The sequence below is a fragment of the Chiloscyllium plagiosum genome, chromosome 9 (assembly GCF_004010195.1).
Source record: "Chiloscyllium plagiosum isolate BGI_BamShark_2017 chromosome 9, ASM401019v2, whole genome shotgun sequence".
NCBI lineage: Eukaryota > Metazoa > Chordata > Chondrichthyes > Orectolobiformes > Hemiscylliidae > Chiloscyllium > Chiloscyllium plagiosum.
Window position 1 is genome coordinate 56,323,028 of NC_057718.1, and position 20,086 is coordinate 56,343,113.

The following is a 20,086-nucleotide window of genomic DNA, read 5'->3' on the forward strand; positions in this document are numbered from 1 at the left end:
ATCTAAACATCATGGCATAGACAGAGAACACAGGGGGCCAACACCTTCAACATATTGTCTAGCTATTACCATTGTTAACAGCTAACCCAAAAATGCAACTTTTTAAAAAAAGGTTTTGTGATTTACACATGAAAGAAGTGAAATTATCACAGTATTCTAACAGATGAAAGGCTTAACAGACAATCAATTTTTCAATGTTTAATTTCAGTTACATCACACTGCAAATTTTTGCTATAAATTCTGTGTGTTAGGATTGAGCCCTCCACTACCACCTGATGAAGGAGCGACGCTCCGAAAGCTAGTGTGCTTCCAATTAAACTTGTTGGACTATAACCTGGTATTGTGCGATTTTTAACTTTGTACACCCCAGTCCAACACCGGCATCTCCAAATCATACCATAACCACCATATTATTCTTACAGATAACTGAAAATTCCTTTCAAATTTGTTTCTCAATTTCCCGCTGACCATTAGGGGGTCTACAATACAATCCCAATAAGGTGATCATCCCTTTCTAATTTCTCAGTTCCACCCAAGTAACTTCCCTGGATGTATTCCCAGGAATATCCTCCCTAAATACAGTAGCAATGCTATCCCTTAATAGAAATGCCGATTCCCCCTCCTCTCTTGCCCAGGCCCCCCCTCCACTTTCAATCTTTCCTATAGCATTTGTATCCTGGAACATTAAGGTGTCAGTCCTGTCCATCCCTGAGCCACATTTCTGTAATTGCTATGTTATCCCAGTCCCATGTTTCTAACCATGCCCTGAGTTCATCTGCCTTCCCTGTTAGACCTCTTGCATTGAAATAAATGCAGTTTAATTTAACAATCCTACATTGTTCTCTGCTTTGCTCCTGTCTGCCCTGACAGTTTGACTCGCTCCTTTTCCCAACTCCACCAGTCTTATATTGATCTCTTTCCTCACTACTTTCCTGGGTCCCAACACCTTACGAGTTTAAGTCCTCCCGAGCAGCTCTAGCAAATCTCTCTGCCAGTTTATTAGTCCCCTTCCAATTCAGTTGCAATGTGAATTGCAGCTTACTTCTCCCCCAGAAGAGGTGAACCCTTCTCCCCTGCACCAGTTCCTCAGCCACGCATTCATCTGCTCTATCCTCCTATTCCTATCCTGACTAGCTCGTAGCACCGGCAGTAATCTAGATATTATTACCCTCAAGGACCTCCTTTTTAAATTCGTACTTAACATTCTATATCCTCCCTTCAGAATCTCATCCTTTTCCTTTCCTAAGTCATTAGTTCCAATGTGTACAATGACCTACTACTGGTCCCTCTCCCCTTTAACATTCTGCACCTCCAGAGAGACATACTTGATCCTGGCATCAGGGAGGCAACACACCGTTCTGATTCTTTGCTGCTGGCTGTAGAAACATCTGTTGTGCCTCTGACTAGAGAGACCCCAATCACAACTGATCGCTTGGAACCCAACCTACCAAAAACTTGGCTGTTCAATGCTACATCCTCCTGAGAATCCAACACCCTCTACATTTTTCAAAACAGCATACTTGTTTGAAATGGGGATAGCCACAGAAGACTCCTATACTACCTGCCTACCCTTCTTACCTTTCCTGGAGTTAACCCATCTTCCTGGCTGTATCTGTGGCTTTTGTTGAGGAAACTAGATGTCTAGAATCTTTTGAGGTGCCAAAGCCACCTTTTGGTTGATGGACAACTTTCTATATCACTTTCCTCATTTTTTTTTCATGTTCATAAACATTCTTTTTTTATAGAACAATGCAATCCTATAATTGATTAAAAGTAGTAGATAACTCTTTGAACAATGAAAATATTCACATACTCAATTTGTCATTTCAGCTCACCTCTCAACATATTCTAACAAGTATGCTGGTTCATTAATGGTGCTCGGATCATCAGCATGCAATATTTCAGGCCAAAGATTATCAACTTCTGTATCTGGACAAAATGCAATATTTTATTATAGAATACAACAATCTAACAGATTAATGTATGGACTGTTAGTTAAGCATTAAAATTTCAATTGATAAGAAAATACACTGTGATACAACCATACAATTGACATTCCATCAAATGTGTCATGAATCTTTAGATACTTAAGGAAGAGTTTTAGATCCTGACTAACTAATCAGAGAAGATATTGAACAAAGGCTATGAGTTTTCTTACAGCATGAAGGAAAACCATAGAGAAACTACTCTCATTCATCTTAATTTTACTGACCAAATTTGGCTGAATGATCATTCCAAATAGTCTGAATCATCATGGAAACACTTACAAAGTTTAGAGCATGTCTTAGAGACCTCCAGCCAAAGTTAAGGCAGGTCACAATATGAAGGTTACAGCTGTCTTTTATCTTCCTCAGCTTCTACAGGTTGCTACAAAGGAGACAGTGAGGTCTGCATATGCTGGAGATCAGAGTTGAGAGTGTGTTGCTGGAAAAGCACAGCAGGTACTGTGCACTGATGTATAAAGTAGGCCATATAATGCTTTCTAAAGCAAACTGTCATGTTATTTTCTCCATCTACATTATTTGCATATTGCTTATTGTGAAATCTTCCATGAACTAATAAGTTGAGAGTGGAAAGATTTAAAAGGGACCTAAGGGGGAACTTTTTCATGCAGACAGTGGTGTAGCGAGTGTGGTATATGGAATGAGGTGCCAGAGGAAGTTGTGGAGGCTGGTACAATTACAACATATAAAAGACATTTGGATGGGTATATGAATAGGAAGGGGTTAGAGGGCGATGGGCCAAATGCTGGCAAATGGGACTAGATTAATTTAGGAAATCTAGTCAGCATGAATGAGTTGGACTGAAGATCTGTTTCCGTGCTGTGCCTATATAACATAAACGGGCAATATTTTACAGTGCAAATCTTTCAAAAGATAGTTTAGCACTGAAAATATTCCTTAAAGATGGCAATTTGGTATTGTTTTATTAATATTGCTGGAAGTGGATTTATGACAAAAAGGAGGAAAAAAGTTGAATAAGACTGAAAACGTGTAGGGAATATGATGCCTGATTAACTCTCATCACTATTCATTCTAATGCAACCTCACACAAACTTTGTGCTGCATGCTCATTTACATGCAGCTGGCACAAAGTACATTTTGAATGGCTGCTCACCTGAGTAGGGGCTGCAAAATCAGGAATTCCAGCTCACCTTTGTTACTTAAAGCAAGCCTGTGCCTTTTAAAGAGAAGGTGCATTTCTCCTTGAGCAGATGCTGACAAAGTGACTTGAAGGGGACCCTCTTGTGGTGCAGTATAATGTCCCTACCCTGAACTGAGGAGGCCTGGGTGTAAGTCCCACCTGTTCCAGAGATGTGTAATAACCTCTGTTGAGGTTTATCCTGAGTAGCTCCATGACATGGGACACTGTGCTCTACAGTCTGTTACCCGGGATGCACATCGTGACCAAGAACTTAGTGAAAGATGCTCTTTGGTCTGCCTGAACCTTGTTGGCCTTCCACAGCAATGAGTTAAACCTGACTGAGTGAAACAGACTTGCACATTCCAAGGTCCAGGACAATGTGTTAAGTGATGCATTAAAGCTTAGGGCAGCTCCAGCAAGCACAGTGGGGAAAGACTACTGTCTGAGCTCTTTCTGCCGAAGGTAAATGGGGGTTCGTTTTGTTATCAGACCCTCCTACTGCCTTAAATATGCAAATGTTGGTTTTGTGAAGAGAGTTCTTTAGGTTTTTTGGGATAGTCAAAGTTCAACGTTTCGTTTGTTTGCTTGATATGCAACTGTGCAGAACTGAACTGCTTTTGTGTCAATAAACTTCAATGAATGAAGTATATTTTTTTAAATAAAAAAGGGTAATAATATCTCTGAACAGGTTAATTAGAAAAGCAGATCAATGAAAAAAAATTCAAAGTGACTTGTACCTAGGAAAGCCTGCAGTCACAGTCAAAGAACATAGACAGGATTGATCTTGTGCATTGTTTTGTGCAGATTTTGAAGACCATCCTTTCCAGCATAGAAGGGATAGCTCATGTCATGTGAATTATCAAAGACTCAACCATCATGTAGTGTCTGATGGCCAATATCTCAGCATCTATTGCAACAGAAGCAAAGCTACCCAAAGCCTGAGTACTATAGTAGAACTTCTGTCAAGTGATATAAGCTCACCTTCCTGTTATGATAGCATAGTTTGAAGCTAGAGAGTTTAAAAACTGCTATCATCAAGGGTGTAAATACCAGCTTTCACATGAGCTTCTAATGTCTCAGAACTGCCGAGACACAGTACCTGGAGATTATCAGTAGAACCTTGGACCATTAATCTGCTGTGTGACTTCAGAGTGACAGCATTTGCCTACTAGAATCACATAATTGTTGCAGTGCAGTAGGAGGCAAGTTGGTCCATAGTGCCTGTGTCAGTTCTAGTACCCAGTGCAAATCTCTGACTTTTCCTCATATCCCTGCACACCATTTTTATCCAAATAATCATCCAATGTTCTCTTGAATGCCTCAACTGAAATTGCCTCCCTCAAACTTCCAGACAATGCTTTCTGTACTCAAACTACAGAGGAACCTCGTTTTTCCGAAGGACATGGGCAGGAAGTATTTCGTTCAGTAAATCAAATTCCGAATAATCGAATGCTTGGCTAAAATATGTTTTCCGGCATCAGGACCTTGCGATCTTGCCGGATAATCCGATATTCGATTAATTGAATGCTGCTACTTGCTATGTGAAAACATTTTTCTCACATCACCCTTGTTTGAACATCATATTAAAGCTTTGTCTGCTCATTCCTTTTACTTTTATGATTGCGAACAGCTTCTTCTTATTTAATCTATCAAGCCCACTTGTGATTTTGAAAACTTCTATCAAATTTCCTCTCAGCCTTTTCTACAAGGAGATCTGTCCCAACTTCTTCAATCTTCCTCATAACTGAAGTTTCTCATTTCTGGAACCATTCTTGTAAATCACATCTACATTCTTTCCAATGATAGATAAATGTGGGGCTCACAATTATACACATTGTCCCACCATTATCCCTGTATCAGGGCCTTTGCTGTAGCCAGCCCAGATTGCTACTGCCAATGCACAGACAGTACAGTCCAAAGCTGTACATTCCACAGTGAAATAGAGGCAAAGGACCAGAGTGTTCAAATCCTACAGAAATCTCTTCTCCCCGACCTCCTCTCCTCTCTGCCAAATTTTGCTCGCCTTTGCTCAATCATTAATATGCTGCAGGTGAATGGGTTTGGTAACTACAGCAACCTCGATTGGGAGCGAGTGATCTGAGCAGAAACCTTCAAGATGAAATCCTTCATCCAATGCAAGACATCCTCCACAGGCTCTCTAAATTGTAAACAATAGTGGAGAACTCGACAGAACACAGCAATTCTACAAACTCAATTAAAGGTAGTAAAATTCAGCCAGAAACTAACTTTTTTTAGTAGTACAGGTAAGGGGATCCTTCCTGCTGCTTAGTTGTTGTAAGCCTTTAAAGGAGGGCCTTAACACTAACTTTGAGGTCGTAAATGTCACCATAGAGTTGAACTAGTTACATACTAAAAACATGATTTGCCTACTTTGCTTACTCCTGACACATGATCCTAATGCCCACCCCAATACTCTAACAAAAAACAGTATCCACAAGGATTATACGCAGTACCAACACCATTTGTACCCCAAAATACAGGAGCTACAAAGCCAAATTTTGCAGTAAAGCATTTTAATTGCCTTCTGCAAGTAACTCCACAGTATTTAAAAGATGGCAGCATTTGCTGACTAATCCAGAAATACACACGCACAATTCCAGGCACAGTGACATGCAAAATTTAAGAATGAGGTTATATTGGACTGTGCACGTTCAGAGAAAAAGCATGAGATTTTCAAATGGTGTTTAGCAAGTTGGGGAATGAGGATGGGAGATAGTGAAATGCTGGACAGTGGTGAATGAGGGTGTGGGGAAGCAGAGGGAGGATAGCGGGCGCTGGTGGTATTAGGAAGCAGTATAGTGAGGACACAGGACGGGGTGAGTGAGGATATGGAACAAGGAGTGAGGACTCAGGATGTTGGAAATGGAGACATTGGCAAAAGGTGAGTGAGGGCACAGAAAGATAAGGGATGAAGTTGGAGGAATGAGGGAGTAAGGACATGAGATGGGGGATGAGAATGTGCGATAGAAGCGGGATTGAGAACGTGGTAATGGGAGCGAGGATCGGTGGGATCGGGGATGCAAGATGGCAGGAATGAGGACAGAGAATATGGGAAGTGAGGATGAGTGCAAAGGGGGAGTGAGGATGCAGGAAAGTGGGAAGTGAAGACAGGGGATGGGGGACTGAAGTTGGGGATCAGGGGAGTTAGGACATTGGGAATTGGGGCGAGAATGAGGGTGGGACAGAGTTGGAATCAGGACTCCCCACTCTACTCCTGGGTTGTTTCACCCTCCTCTTCTGCCTCCCCAGCTCGCATCTCCCTCTGTCCTCCTCCCGTGTGCCTCCATTCTCTCGACACCCCTAAGTCCAATCCTTTCCCTGCCCTCATGACGCATATGTCCCTGCTACTTTGTGTCCTGGAAGCCCTCTGCCATTGCCCCTGTGTCCACACTCCCTCCTGCATCCTCACTCATCCCCTTCCCTTATCCTCACTCTCCTCTCCCCTGTCCTCACTCTACACTCCCCAACTAACTGAATGGCAGAACAGGTTACAGGGATCAAATAGCCAGTTCCTATGTTTGTATTTAGGATCATAGGTCTGTACTTTGCAATTTGGATAAGCTTATCTGTATTGCATAATATGATCCTAAATACAAACATAGAAATGGGTTATTAGGCCTCTTCAACTGTTCTGCCATTCAATTATGTGTTCTGATAGTGACTTTAACTCTACATTTCCACCTAACCTGGGTACCACTCACTCATCTGTTTGTCAAGAAACTATACACCAGCATTCCACTTGCTTCCTTAATTACTTGCAGTCCATCTCACCTTTTGTAATTCTTGAACTAAGACACTGAGATCCCTCTGTACCTTACAATACTGCAATCCTTTTTCCATTTAAACAATGCACTGATTTTATAGTTTTACTGCCAAAGTGGACACATTCTCATTTTCTACATTATACTCCAACGACCAGTCTAAAATTCTCGTCACAGCTCACTTTTCTACCTATCTTTGTATCATCAGCAACTATACTTTTGGTCCTTTCATCCAAGTCATAGGAATAAATTTAAAAGAATTGAGGTTTCAACATTGATCCTGTAGCACAACACACATCACAATCTTTCAAACCAAAACTGACCCATTTATTCCCACCCTCTGTTTTTTATTAAATTTAATTTAATTTAAATACTTGCATCTGTTCTGTCTTCTCAGAGGAAACTTTGCAATGATGTTTGAAATGCAAAGGAGTCAAAGACCACTCATGCCTGTTTTCCACCCCTTTTTCCTCTGCATAATGTCCAAGTTATAAGCTTACTCCAGGCAAAAAAGTGGAGGTGGAGTGTAATACTGGCACTCATATAACTTCAAGAGTTCACTGGAAGAATGTAAGAAAGTTGAAGGCTTTTTGAAGGAGTCATTCCAGTTTACATGGTAACATACAGCAACAACTGGAGAGTAACAAATTACACAAATGAAGAGTAACAAATTACACAAAAGAAGACTAAATGCAAGCTGAGTGATTTCTCTACTGAATACCTTCACTCAGTTTGCAAGTTTGACTCTGAAATTCTGGTAAGTCAAATTCTCCATCCAACTCTCAATTGAACTTCTCTGTCTCTTTGAAAGGGCAGTAGATAGAATGCAATGATAGAAGATATGGAAAGGTTGCTCCATCTCCAGTTGTTTTACCTTTCCCAGGAAGCAATTTTCTCCCCTGATTTGAACTGACACCCACCCACCTGACACCTGTAGTCATCACACACACTTAGCATCCTACCCCCTCAGCTGCTTAGCTCATATCTCATCCACCTGACACTTTATCTCACCCATCTGGCACCCTCACACTCCAGCCACGTGACACCTATACACACTTATCCCTTTTCTCAGTAGCTGTCAAAGTGGCTTAAGGACACCTAAACCACAGATCATGGCACTTACTGCTGAGAAAGACAGGCTGTCTTAGTGCTGATCCACTCTGCTACTGGTTGCATGGATTTCAGCCTGTGACTATGTTGCATTTGCTGGGAAGTCTCTGGTCTCAAATTTTCTTGATAAATTGCAGTAAAGGTAAATGGACAACTTTTAGTCTGATTGGGTAGGAAATAGAGATTCTGACTGAGATCAGAAGATTCAGATCATTTTTTCTTTTGAGTTTGTGTCTATACGTCCTGAGAAACAAACGATTGGCTGTTGCCGTGGGTGTTATTGCTGCTCCAGATGGTGCATCTAATCCTCTTGTTCCTCCAAACATCCAGGCTTTAGCTGTTCTCATGCTGTCGAAAAGGTATGACAACAGGGAGGATCAGATCAAAGTAAGTAAAGTCCAAGGAAGGTGAAATGACTTCCAAATTGTTGGAAATCATCCATCAATTGTTGTGATCAAAGTGTCTGAACAAGCATTTTGAATGCAAGCCTTTTACATAGACAGGTCAGCAATATTTCATGCCTGGCAGTTTCATTGATCAATTACTGTGCAAGGTGTTCTTGCCTAGTTAATTCCACCTAGCTCTGGAAACATATTTGGATGTGAGCATAAGAGGTATTGTTAGTAAGTTTGCAGATGACACCAAGGTTGGAGGTGTAGTGGACAGCGAAGAATGGGCTGAGAAGTGGCAGATGGAGTTTAATTTAGATAAATGTGAGGTTCTGCATTTTGGGAAATTAAATCTTAGCAGGACTTATAAACCTAATGGTAAGGTCCTGGGGAGTGTTGCTGAACAAAGAGACCTTGGAGTACAGGTTCATAGCTCCTTGAAAGTGGAGTTGCAGGCAGATGGGATATTGAAGAAGGCATTTGGTATGATTTCCTTTACTGGTCAGAGTATTGAGTACAGGAGTTGGGAGGTCATGTTCCGGCTATACAGGACATTGGTTAGGCCACTGTTGGAATATTGTGTGCAATTCTGGTCTCCTTCCAATCGGAAAGATGTTGTGAAACTTGAAAGTGTTCAGAAAAGACTTACAAGGTTGTTGCCCGGGTTGGAGGATTTGAGCTATAGGGAGAGGTTGAACAGGCTAGGGCTGTTTTTCCTACAGCGTTGGAGGCTGAGGAGTGACCTTCTAGAGGTTTACAAAATCATGAAGGGCATGGATAGGATAAATAGACAAAGTCTCTTCCCCGGGGTGAGGGAGTCCAGAACTAGAGGGCATAGGTTTACGGTGAGAGGGGAAAGATATAAAAGAGACCTAAGGGGCAATTCTTTCACACAGAGGGTGGCACGTGTATGGAATGAGCTGCTAGAGGAAGTGGTGGAGGCTAATACATTTAAAAGGCATCTGGATAGGTAAATGAATTGGAAGGGTTTGAAGGGATATGGGCCAGGTGCTGGCAGGTGGGACTAGATTGGGTTGGGATATCTGGTCGGCATGGATGAGTTGGACCAAAGGGTCTGTTTCCATGCTGTACATCTCTGTGACTCTATGATTCTATGACGTATACACTGGCAATAAGATCAGAATCCTGAGTTTAAACCACAATTATTTCCTTATTTGTGTATTTAAATCACTAACTCAATAGATTCCCGGGATTTTTTTAGCTTGTCTGGGAACAAAGTTTATTAAAACCCAGGAGAGGTGGCATCATTTTGGTTTTCTGACTGTTTGCATTTAACTCCCAGTTCAACCCAAACTGGAACCTACCCCCAGATGGCAATTAAAGAAAAGCTACCCTTGTATAACCAATATAATTCTGAGTGCTGTATGTACCCAATTTCCTCTTTTTGCCCAAAGTGCATCTTATCACCATACAGTTGCGAAATGGTACCTAAATAACAAACGTTCAAATATTATTTTGGATTGAAAATAAACCACAATTTAAAATAAGACAAAAATTGATTACCTTTGAGAGAAATTGCTTCTGTCAAGCTTGGCAAAATATATTCAGTGAGAGAAATACTTTTATCAGAGTACCCCCAAGCAGCAACTGCATCTGCTAAGATCTCTATTCGCTTGTACCTGGAATTGTGTGTAGAGATTTTGACTAATGTTTGCAAAAACCATAATTTACAGATAACATTAGGTAAAAATAAAGGTTGTCAGAGTTACATTCAATATAAATAAAATTTTGAAAGTATAAATGACTTTTCATACTAAAATTTCAGTTTTAAAACAACGCTTAAATTTAATTTTGATAGGTTTCCTTCCAAATTTTGTCTTTGTTCTGATGCTCGCTCCATCAAGGGATTGATCATTTCATCATTTATTAATTTGTCTATATATTGCTCAAAACATATAGTCATTAAATTATAGAATAATTAATGACAAAGGAGGATGCCAGGTACAGTCAATGTTTTTGTGAAGGTTGGAAGCCTTTTAAAAAGATGGAAAAAAAATTGCCTGAAATGGAAATTCATGCAAAGTAGGGCATACAGAAGGATCCAGACTGGTGGATACAGTGCTAGAAGCATTATGGTTCTGTTGAGCAGGAGAATTAATATTATGGTCCCAGGAACTGCCAAACCCCAAGGACCATCCTTAGAACAGAATTTGAGCAGGCGACCAAAAGGGTCAACTAACTTCTGAGTTGGAATCATTTATAGAAGTGATTGTTCTGTTCCCCACTCTGGTTTGAAATTCAGGTATAATCCAGCTTCCTTTTTGATGAGCACCCTGCAATCATTTTACAGCTGCTGGGCTGATAATTGGCTGGTTAAAAGTCTTTCATCTCCATCAAGACGGAAGTTGTGACTCCCCGCCAGAGGGTCAGTGGATCTCTAGTTCCAGTGGCGCTATTGGGAATACTGCCTAGTGCTGGAGCTATAGGCTGTCCCTAAAGAAGAGGTGCAATGGACCCAGATTTTAGATTAGATTCCCTACAGTGTGGAAACAAGCCATTTGGCCCAACAAGTGCACACCGGCCCTCCGAAGAGTAACTCACCCAGACCCATTTCCCTCTGAATGATGCACCTAACACTATGGGCAATTTAGCATGGTCAATCCACCTGACCTGCACATGTTTGGATTGTGAGAGGAAACCAGACCACCTGGAGGAAAACCCATGCAGACACAGGGAGAATGTGCAAACTCCACACAGACAGTTGCCTGAGGCCGGAATCGAACCCGTGTTCGTGGTGCTGTGAGGCTGCAGTGCTAACCACTGAGCCACTGTACCCGCCATCCCCTCCCCCAAAGTAAGTCTGTGGTTTTGTCAGGATTAGAATTTCAGAGTCCAATGAGGAGTACAGGGTAGGGCTCGGTTTTTAGAGCAGGGGAAAATTGTGGGTGGTGGGTTGGGAATCTTGCTTGGGGTACTCCAACAGAAAGTATACCACCATCTCCCAGTGTTTCTCTATAACCCTTGAATCCCTGATACCTCAAGAATCTTGTCTATTTCAGCAATGAATATATTCAGTGACTGCTTCCACAGCTCTTTGGGATAGAGAATTTTAAGACTCACGATCCATTGTTATAAACTCTATACTTTGCAAAAACGTTCATGATTTTGAGGTATCCCTGTAGGTCTAAGTGAAATCAAGAGTTCAGAAAAGAGGGGTAATCGGATGTTCTAGCAACTGAATACTTTCTGTGAACTTACATGGCTGAGACTGCTAGACAGACACAATACATATAACAGCAAAGCTATGACCTAGGCTGCGACTTAACACTACTATTGCGATGGGAGCTTGACACTCAGAAAGAACAAAATTGGTGTCAGGTTACAGTTTGTGTTTAGCAGCATAGCAGACTTCTTATGAGGAGAAATAACAAATCTCTCTCTGGAAAAGATCAGCTTTCTGTCTAGCAGTTAAGAAGAACTCTAGCTGCCGTTGATGAAGTTGTAAACAGTGGTATCAACTACTTAAAGAGATATTCATGTTTTTGTTGTAATATCATTTGTCTGTTATTGCATTCATAATTTTACATTTGATTTTTGGAAAGTCAGTGGCTGAGCAACAACAGACATTTAAGATGCTATTTATAATGCTCAGCAGAAAAAAATTCCAGTCAAAAAGGACTCAATGAGATGGATGATTCACTCACAGATACCAAATGTAGTCAAGGAGACTACCCAATCATAAACCAAGGTGTACTAAGCAGCGGAAACTAATGTTAGGCTAGAGAATTGGTTTAGGAACCAACTGAGGATGACTAGAAAGCTAATATAGAAAGTGAAAAATGATTATGAAAATAAACAGGCAGGAAATATAAAAACAAACAGCAAGAACTCTGGAGGTGTCTAAGAAAGTAGCTAAACTAGTGTGAGACCCTTCAACGATGCAACTGGGGAATTAATAATGGTGAACAGGCATATAAAAAATAATTTAAATAAATATTTTGCATTGGTCTTCATGTTGGAAGACACTACACGTGTGCCAAAGATAACAGATATGTAAAGGAAATACCATGAATATCTCTATAACGAGGGATAAGGTATCTGAAAAATTAATGGACTGGCAGACAGATTGCCGGGACCTGATGGCCTATATCCAAAGTTGAAACTTTATTGCTGGAACAGCACAGCAGGTCAGGCAGCATCCAGGGAACAGGAGATTCGACGTTTCGGGCACAGGCCCTTCTTCAGGAAGGGCCTGTGCCCGAAACATCGGATCTCCTGTTCCCTGGATGCTGCCTGGCCTGCTGTGCTGTTCCAGCAATAAAGTTTCAACTTTGATCTCCAGCATCTGCAGACCTCACTTTCTCCTCCTATATCCAAAGGCCTTAAAGGAGTGGCTGCAGAGAAAGTAGAAGCATTGATGTGAATGTTCCAGAAATCTTGGAGGGTACCAGCAAATTGGAGAAATGCTAGTGTGATGCCCTGTTCAAGAAGGGAAGTAGACAGAAAGAAGGAAACTATACTCCAATTAACCCAATACCTATTGTTGGGAAAATGCTGGAGTCCATTATTAATGAAGAAATAGGAGGACATTTAGAAAAACTTAACACAATCAAACGGGATTACCAAGGTTTTGTGAAAGGGAATCATAGTTGACAAAGTTTTCTGAGGATATAACAAGTTGAATAAATAAAAGGGAACCGACTGATGTAGTGTACACAGAGACATTTGATATAAAGTTATTCCCCAGTTAACAGCCCATGGTATTGGGGATAATGAATTAGCTTGGTTTGACATGTGGAAGACAGAGTCAGGATTAATGGATCTTTTTCAGGTTGGAAAGACATAGCTGTGGAATGTAAGGCTTAGTCCTAGAACCTCAATTATATTATCTATATTATTGATTTGGATGACAGGGTGACGTGTTATGTATCAAAATGTGATGATGATATAAAAATAGGTGGGAGGCCATAAGGAATCTGCAAAGAGATAAAACTAGTGAAGCAACAAATGTAGCACAGGGGATCTGGATGTCCTTGTGCATGCAGGTGCAGCAAGTAATTAAGAATGCAAATGTAATTTTGGCCCTTATTGCTAGGGGATTGGAGTTTTTTTTACAAAAATATAAAATATAAAAGAGTTATAAAATATGGAAGTCTTGTTACAACTGTAACATCGGCTGCACCTGGAGTACTTGGTAGGTGTAATTTAAAAAGAATGTAATGTAATTGGAGACAGTTCAGAACAGGTTCATTAGGCTGAATCCTGGGATGAAGGGATTGACTGATCAAGGACAGATAAATAGGTCAGACCTTTATTATTCAAAGTTTACAAGAATGTGGAGTTGTTTCCACGAGTGTGGGAATCTTGAACTAGGGGGATATAGTTACAGGTGCTGATTTAGGACTGAGATGCAAAGGAATTTCTTCTCCCAGTGTAGTAAATGCTTGGAATTCTCTGTCTAAGAGAGTTTAAGCCTGGGACAGGTCATGCATAATCTTAATGTTGGGCTGGTTTGAGGAGTTGAATTCCCTACTCTGCTCCAATTCATAAAACTTTTACCTTTAAGTAGCCATCATTAATTTTAGTTACCTGTTCCTTTTCTACCATAATTGTAAGAATTCTTACAATCTGTTTTTATATTCCTGATTAGTTAACAGCAACAAAAAACTTTTGGAATATAGGCAGTATAATAATGTAGCATAAAATATTAATACCAAAGGCCTGCGTGCACCACCGTCTGGAAGTGATTCTGTTAGTATTATTCTTGAGATTCTTGTCCTTATCTTTTGTTGTAACTATTGAAACTTTCTTTGTAGGAAACCAACTTTATTTCTTTTTGGGTCCAACTCAAATCATACCTGCTTCTTTCTCCTTTCAAAACCTTATGTTAATAATGTCCTTTATTAATATAGGAAAATTCTAAGCCTTAGAATTCAGTCAAGAAAATTAGATTCCCTACAGTGTGGAAATAGGCCCTTCGGCCCAACAAGTCCACACCAATCCTCCGAAGAGTAATCCACCCAGACCCACTTCCCTCTGACTAATGCACCTGACACTATGGACAATTTAGTATGGCCAATTCACCTAACCTGCACATCTTTGGACTGTGGGAGGACACTGGAGCACCTGGAGGAAACCCTCGCAGACATGGGGAGAATGTGCAAACTCCACATAGACAGTCGCCCAAGGCAGTAATTGAACCCGGGCCCCTGGCACTGTGAGGCAGCAGTGCTAACCACTGAGCCACCATGCCGCCCTATGCTGAAAAGAAATGGTAACTTAATTGCTCATATTAGACATCAACAAAATATTATTTTTGAATACCTGAGTTTGAGTTGCTTATTCACCATGTCCAGTACTTCCCATTGTTGCATTTTCTGATTAATATCTTGGATTATGTTAGTTTTGATCTGGATTGGCACATATTTAGTTTCTTTTGCAAATTCTAGGCTCTTGAGTTTCTTTTCCAGGTTCCTTAGGTGCTTACATAGATCCTCGACATTTATAGATTCCTGCAATGTCAGACCTATTACAGAAACAGTGCAAAAGAAAATACAGCTCAAAGCACTGTACTGCAGCTGCTTCCTGTTTACATTAAAAAGTCCTGCCTACAGAATGCATAGCCAATAATTGTTCCATTTATGGTTGGAAGGACTTAGATGATAATTAAATTGATATCTTGATTTGCTCTAAATATTGTTACTGCAGCATATTGATATTTGGTTTGGCATTTCTAAACTGCAGATTTCTAACAATACAAACAAATTATGCCGTTTAAACTAAACTGTGGGAAGCTGTGGTAGTCCCGCAATTCTGTGGTCACAAGCAGCACAGACTATAATCAGGACTAGCAGCAAATGTCCAATTCTTCAGGTTCTGACTCTTTCAAACTAGACCACTGCAATATGGAAATAACAAGCAAAAATTCCTCACAAGATGGCACAGAAAATTAAAGGGACAATCGCTCTTGTACATCTCCAAGCTATCCTTTCCTGTCATTTGTAAGGTCCTGGAACCAGGCTGTCATCTTGGTTATGGCTGATGTAAGGTTTGAGGGATTCAAACAAGAATAATGGAATAATATAATTCAATAACCTTTTAAATACAAGAATTTTTGGAAAGTGAGCACTTATCCTATATTAAACATTTAAGACATAACAAAGACTAAAAAGATACTTCAAAATGTTTAGACAAATTTCAGACCTGGAATACATGTAATATGGAAGACATCTTCCTGTGGCGGTAAAGTCTGCTTCGTTTGCTCCTTTTGAACATCTCTTGATTTTTTTACTGCCTGCAAGTGAGCTTCTAATTCAGCTGTATTTTGTTTAATGAGATCAATTCTGTTAAAAGAATGTCCATTATTTAACAAAATAAGAAAGAACTTACATTTATACAGATTTTATATTCACCTCAGGTGAACAAAAAGTGCTTTGCAAGCCACAAAAAGCTTATTTTTTATGAGGATGAGTGAAGAATTCTTAATACAATTTTTACTTGCCACAATTCTCAAATAACCATTTTTTTCTTGGCGTGATTTTCTATCAGGTCCCTCCAAAGGTCACGCTTCAGCTAAGAGGTGGGCATACAAAATTTATCTTCTAATTATTCCACCTTTTTCAAGTGTGTTGCACTGCTAGTTGCGAAAACAATCACAGAGGAAAATCAGAGGTTGATTTTCCTCTATCTACTAAAGTCCAGCATATAAACAATTTTGTGAAGTTTGGAGCATGGAATCGTAACACCTTTTAGGGAAGTAATTTTTCTCATCTTAAATGGGCAATCCTTTATTCTGAAACATTGCCCCTTTCTCTAAATACACTCCATGAGGGAAAACATCCTCTTAGCATCTACTTTGTCAAGCCACTTCAGAATCTTTTATTTTTCAATAAAGTCAGATCTCATTCTTCGAAACGGAAATGGGTATAAGTCTAGATTAGAATGGTGCTGGAAAAGTACAGCAGGCCAGGCAGCATCCGAAGAGCAGGAAATCGACGTTTCAGGCAAAAGACGTTTCAGGCAAAAGCCCTTCATCAGGAATGAGGCAGGGAGTGTCCGGGGTGGAGAGATAAATGGGATGGGGGTGGCTGGGGAGAAGGTAGCCAAGAGTACAATAGGTGGATGGAAGTGGGGATGAAGGTGATAGGTTGGAGAGGAGGGTGGTGTGGATATGTGGGAAGGAAGATTGGCAGGTAGGACAGGTCAAGAGGATGGTGTTGAGCTGGCAGGTTGGAACTGGCGTAAGGTGGGGGGAGGGGAAATGAGGAAACAGGTAAAGTCCCCACTGATGCCCTGGGGTTGAAGTGTACGGAGACGGAAGATTAGGCATTCTTCTTCCAGGCGTTGAGTGGTGAGGGTGTGGCGGTGGAGGAGGCCCAGGACTTGCATGTCCTCGGCAGAGTGGGAGGAGGAGTTGAAATGTTCAGCCATGGGGCGGTGGGGTTGATTGGTGCAGGTGCCCTAGAGATGTTCCCTAAAGCGCTCTGCGATAAGGCATCCAGTCTCCCCAATGCAAAGGAGACTGCATCGGGAGCAACGGATACAATAAATGACATTGGTGGATGTGCAGATGAAACTTTGATGGATGTGGAAGGCTCCTTTGAGGCCTCGGATGGAGATGAGGGGAGAGGTATGGGTGCAGGGTTTGCAATTCCTGCGGTGGCAGGGGAAGATGCCAGGATGGAGGGTGGGTTGTTGAGGGGCTTGGACCTGACCAGGATTTCATGGGAACGGTCTTTGTGGAAAGCGGAAAGGGGTGGGGAGGGAAACATATCCCTGGTGGTTGGGTCCGTTTGGAGGTGGCGGTAATGTCGGCGGATGATGCAATTTATGCGGCGGATGATAGGGTGGAAGGTGAGAATAGTAGGTTCTGTCCTTGTTACGGTTGGAGGGATGGGGTTTGAGGGCGGAGGTACGGGACATGGATGAGATGTGTTGGAGGGCATCTTCAACCACATGAGAAGGGAAATTAAGGTCTTTAAGAGGAGGCCATCTGGTGTGTTCTATGGAGGAACTAGTCCTCCTGGGAGCAGATACAGCAGAGGCAGAGGAATTGGGAATATGGGATGGTATTTTTGCAGGAGATAGGGTGTGAAGAGCTGTGGGAGTCGGTGGGTTTGTAAAAAATGTCAGTGTTACATCGGTTGTCATTGATGGAGATGGAGAGGTCCAGGAAGGGGAGGGAGGTGTCAGAGATGGTCCAGGTGATTTTAAGGTCGGGGTGGAATGTGTTGAAGTTGATGAACTGCTCAACCTCCTCGCGGGAGCATGAGGTAACGCCGATGCAGTCATCAATGTAGCAGAGGAAGAGGTGGGGAATGGTGCCGGAAGATGGACTGTTCTACGTAGCCAACAAAGAGACAGGCATAGCTGGGACCCATGCGGGTGCCCATGGCTACCCCTTTTGTCTGGAGGAAGTGGGAGGATTCAAAGGAGAAATTGTTAAGGGTGAGGACCAGTTCAGCCAAACGAATGGGAGTGTCAGTGGAAAGGTACTGGTGGGGACATTGGGAGAGGAAGAAATGGAGGGCTTGGAGGCCCTGGTCATGGTGGATGGAAGTGTAGAGGGAAATGGGTATAAGCCCAACTGCAACCTTTTTCCATAAGTAAACTTCTTCTTGCTAAGAATCCTTCACATATCTCCAAAGTGACTCTCCACTTTATTGAATATCTTTTCAACTGGAAGTTGAGCAATCAGCTGGTTGCTTAGGATATGGGATAGCTACATAAAATTTGGAAAGAGACACATTTCAGAAACCCGAGAAAAGAGACATGAAAAGAAAACCATATTGGCATGCATAACTTCCTATAAATACTTTTGTATTGTACATAGAACTATGTAATTTGAATGCTTTCAAAATTGTTAACATTGATTAGGTATTTACATGTTCCATTTGTGAAATTAGATCTGATGTCACAGCTTCCATTGATAATTAGCTTTTACACAATCTTCTGTTAAAACAATATAAGTAAGCCTCTACCTATGGATGCTCAAACCAATAGGTATTGGTTTGAGCATCCAAGATCAGCCTGCTTGGTTGATCTTTTTCTACAACTGAAAACCTGCAAATACAAGGAGACATCCATGTGCAAACTCAACACTTACTGCAAAAACATGATTGCGTTACTTGAAATAACTCTTCAAAGTCTGGCATCCCATCACTAATCATGCTTTATTTACAAATGCATAGCCTTTGAGTATGGCACTGCCTCACCTTGAGTCAGACATTAAGTGGACCCAATATCCCTGATATTCACCCTTTTATGTCAACCAAATTTCCCTGATTGGACCAGATTAACAGCCCCAATCAAAGAATTCATACTCTAAGGTCCAGCTGGCTGACCTTGTTACAATCACTAACCACTAAATATTATCATTCATCTGTGAAACAAAAGCAAAAAAAAGCTGCAAAATAGACTGAAAATGCTCTTAGTTATCATTAAACAGGATTCTGAAATGTACTTATTTTTCAATGCCAAGCAACTCTGAATATCCAATTTCAATATTGAGAACCACAAATTAGTGTTGTGGAGTCAGAATATTGAGAGATTAAGAACTGGATTTTACACTGAGGCCAGCTTCTTGCATCCCAAAATAAATTTTAGCGGCAAGTTACTTCGAATTGGTTGGCTTGTTGTGCTTTATCAAGTAACAATCCATTAATTAGTATGAGGTAGATCATCTGTCCATATCTGGATTAGAATGGTGCTAGAAAAGCACAGCAGGTCAGGCAGCATCCAATGAGCAGGAAAATCGACATTTTGGGCAAAAGCCCTTCATCAGGAAGACAGACAGAGTGCCTGCAGGGTGGAGAGATAAATGAGAGGAGGGTGGGGATGGGGAGAAAGTAGCATTGAGTATAATAGGTGAATGAGGGTGGGGATGAAGGTGATAGGTCAGAGAGGAGGGTAGAGTGGATAGGTGGAAAGTAAGATAGGCAGGTAGGACAAGTCATGGGGACAGTGCTGAGTTGGGAGTTCGGAGCTGGGGTAAGGGGAAATGAGGAAACTGGTGAAGTCCACATTGATTCACAAGCCTGATCACCCTGGCCGACCCATTGTCTCAGCATGCTCCTGCCCCACCAAAATCATCTCTACCTACCTCGACACTGTCCTATCCCCCCTCGTACAGGAACTCCCCACATATGTTTGAGACACCACCCATGCCCTCCACCTCCTCCAAGACTTCCATTTCCCCGGTCCCCAACGCCTCATCTTCACCATGGATATCCAATCCCTCTACACCTCCATCTGCCATGACCAGAGCCTCCAAGCCCTCCGTTTCTTCCTCTCCCGACGTCCCCAACAGTACCCTTCCACCGGCACTCTCATTCGTTTGGATGAACTGGTCCTCACCCTTAATAATTTCTCCCTCAAATCCTCCTACTTCCTCCGGACCAAAGGGGTAGCCATGGGCACACATAGGGGCCTCAGCTATGCCTGTCTCTTTGTTCGCTACGTAGAACAGTCCATCTTCCGTAGTTACACCGGCACCACTCCTCACCTCTTCCTCCGCTACATTAATGACTGCATTGGCGCCACCTTGTGCTCCCGCGAGGTGTTTGAGCAATTCATCAACTTCACCAACACATTCCACCCTGACCTTAAATTTACCTGGACCATCTCTGACACCTTCCTCCCCTTTCTGGACCTCTCCATCTCCATTAATGACAACCGCCTTGACACCAACATTTTTTACAA

The 20,086-nt window shown here is 41.6% G+C and overlaps 1 protein-coding gene across 5 annotated transcripts in view; it reads right to left on the reverse strand.

Annotated features, from left to right (window-relative positions):
- LOC122552875 (clathrin heavy chain linker domain-containing protein 1-like) overlaps positions 1-20,086 on the reverse strand; it is a 55,647-nt gene that overhangs the window by 23,509 nt on the left and 12,052 nt on the right. For 2 of the 5 annotated variants that reach the window (XM_043695976.1, XM_043695981.1), the window contains 4 exons: positions 15,590-15,729; positions 14,711-14,912; positions 9,950-10,065; positions 1,836-1,929 (listed from right to left, as the gene is read on the reverse strand). In XM_043695976.1, coding sequence (XP_043551911.1) covers positions 1,836-1,929; positions 9,950-10,065; positions 14,711-14,912; positions 15,590-15,729 — 552 coding nt within the window. The remainder of the gene's footprint in view (positions 1-1,835; positions 1,930-9,949; positions 10,066-14,710; positions 14,913-15,589; positions 15,730-20,086) is intronic. The other 3 variants (XM_043695977.1, XM_043695979.1, XM_043695980.1) reach the window with 3 other exon arrangements.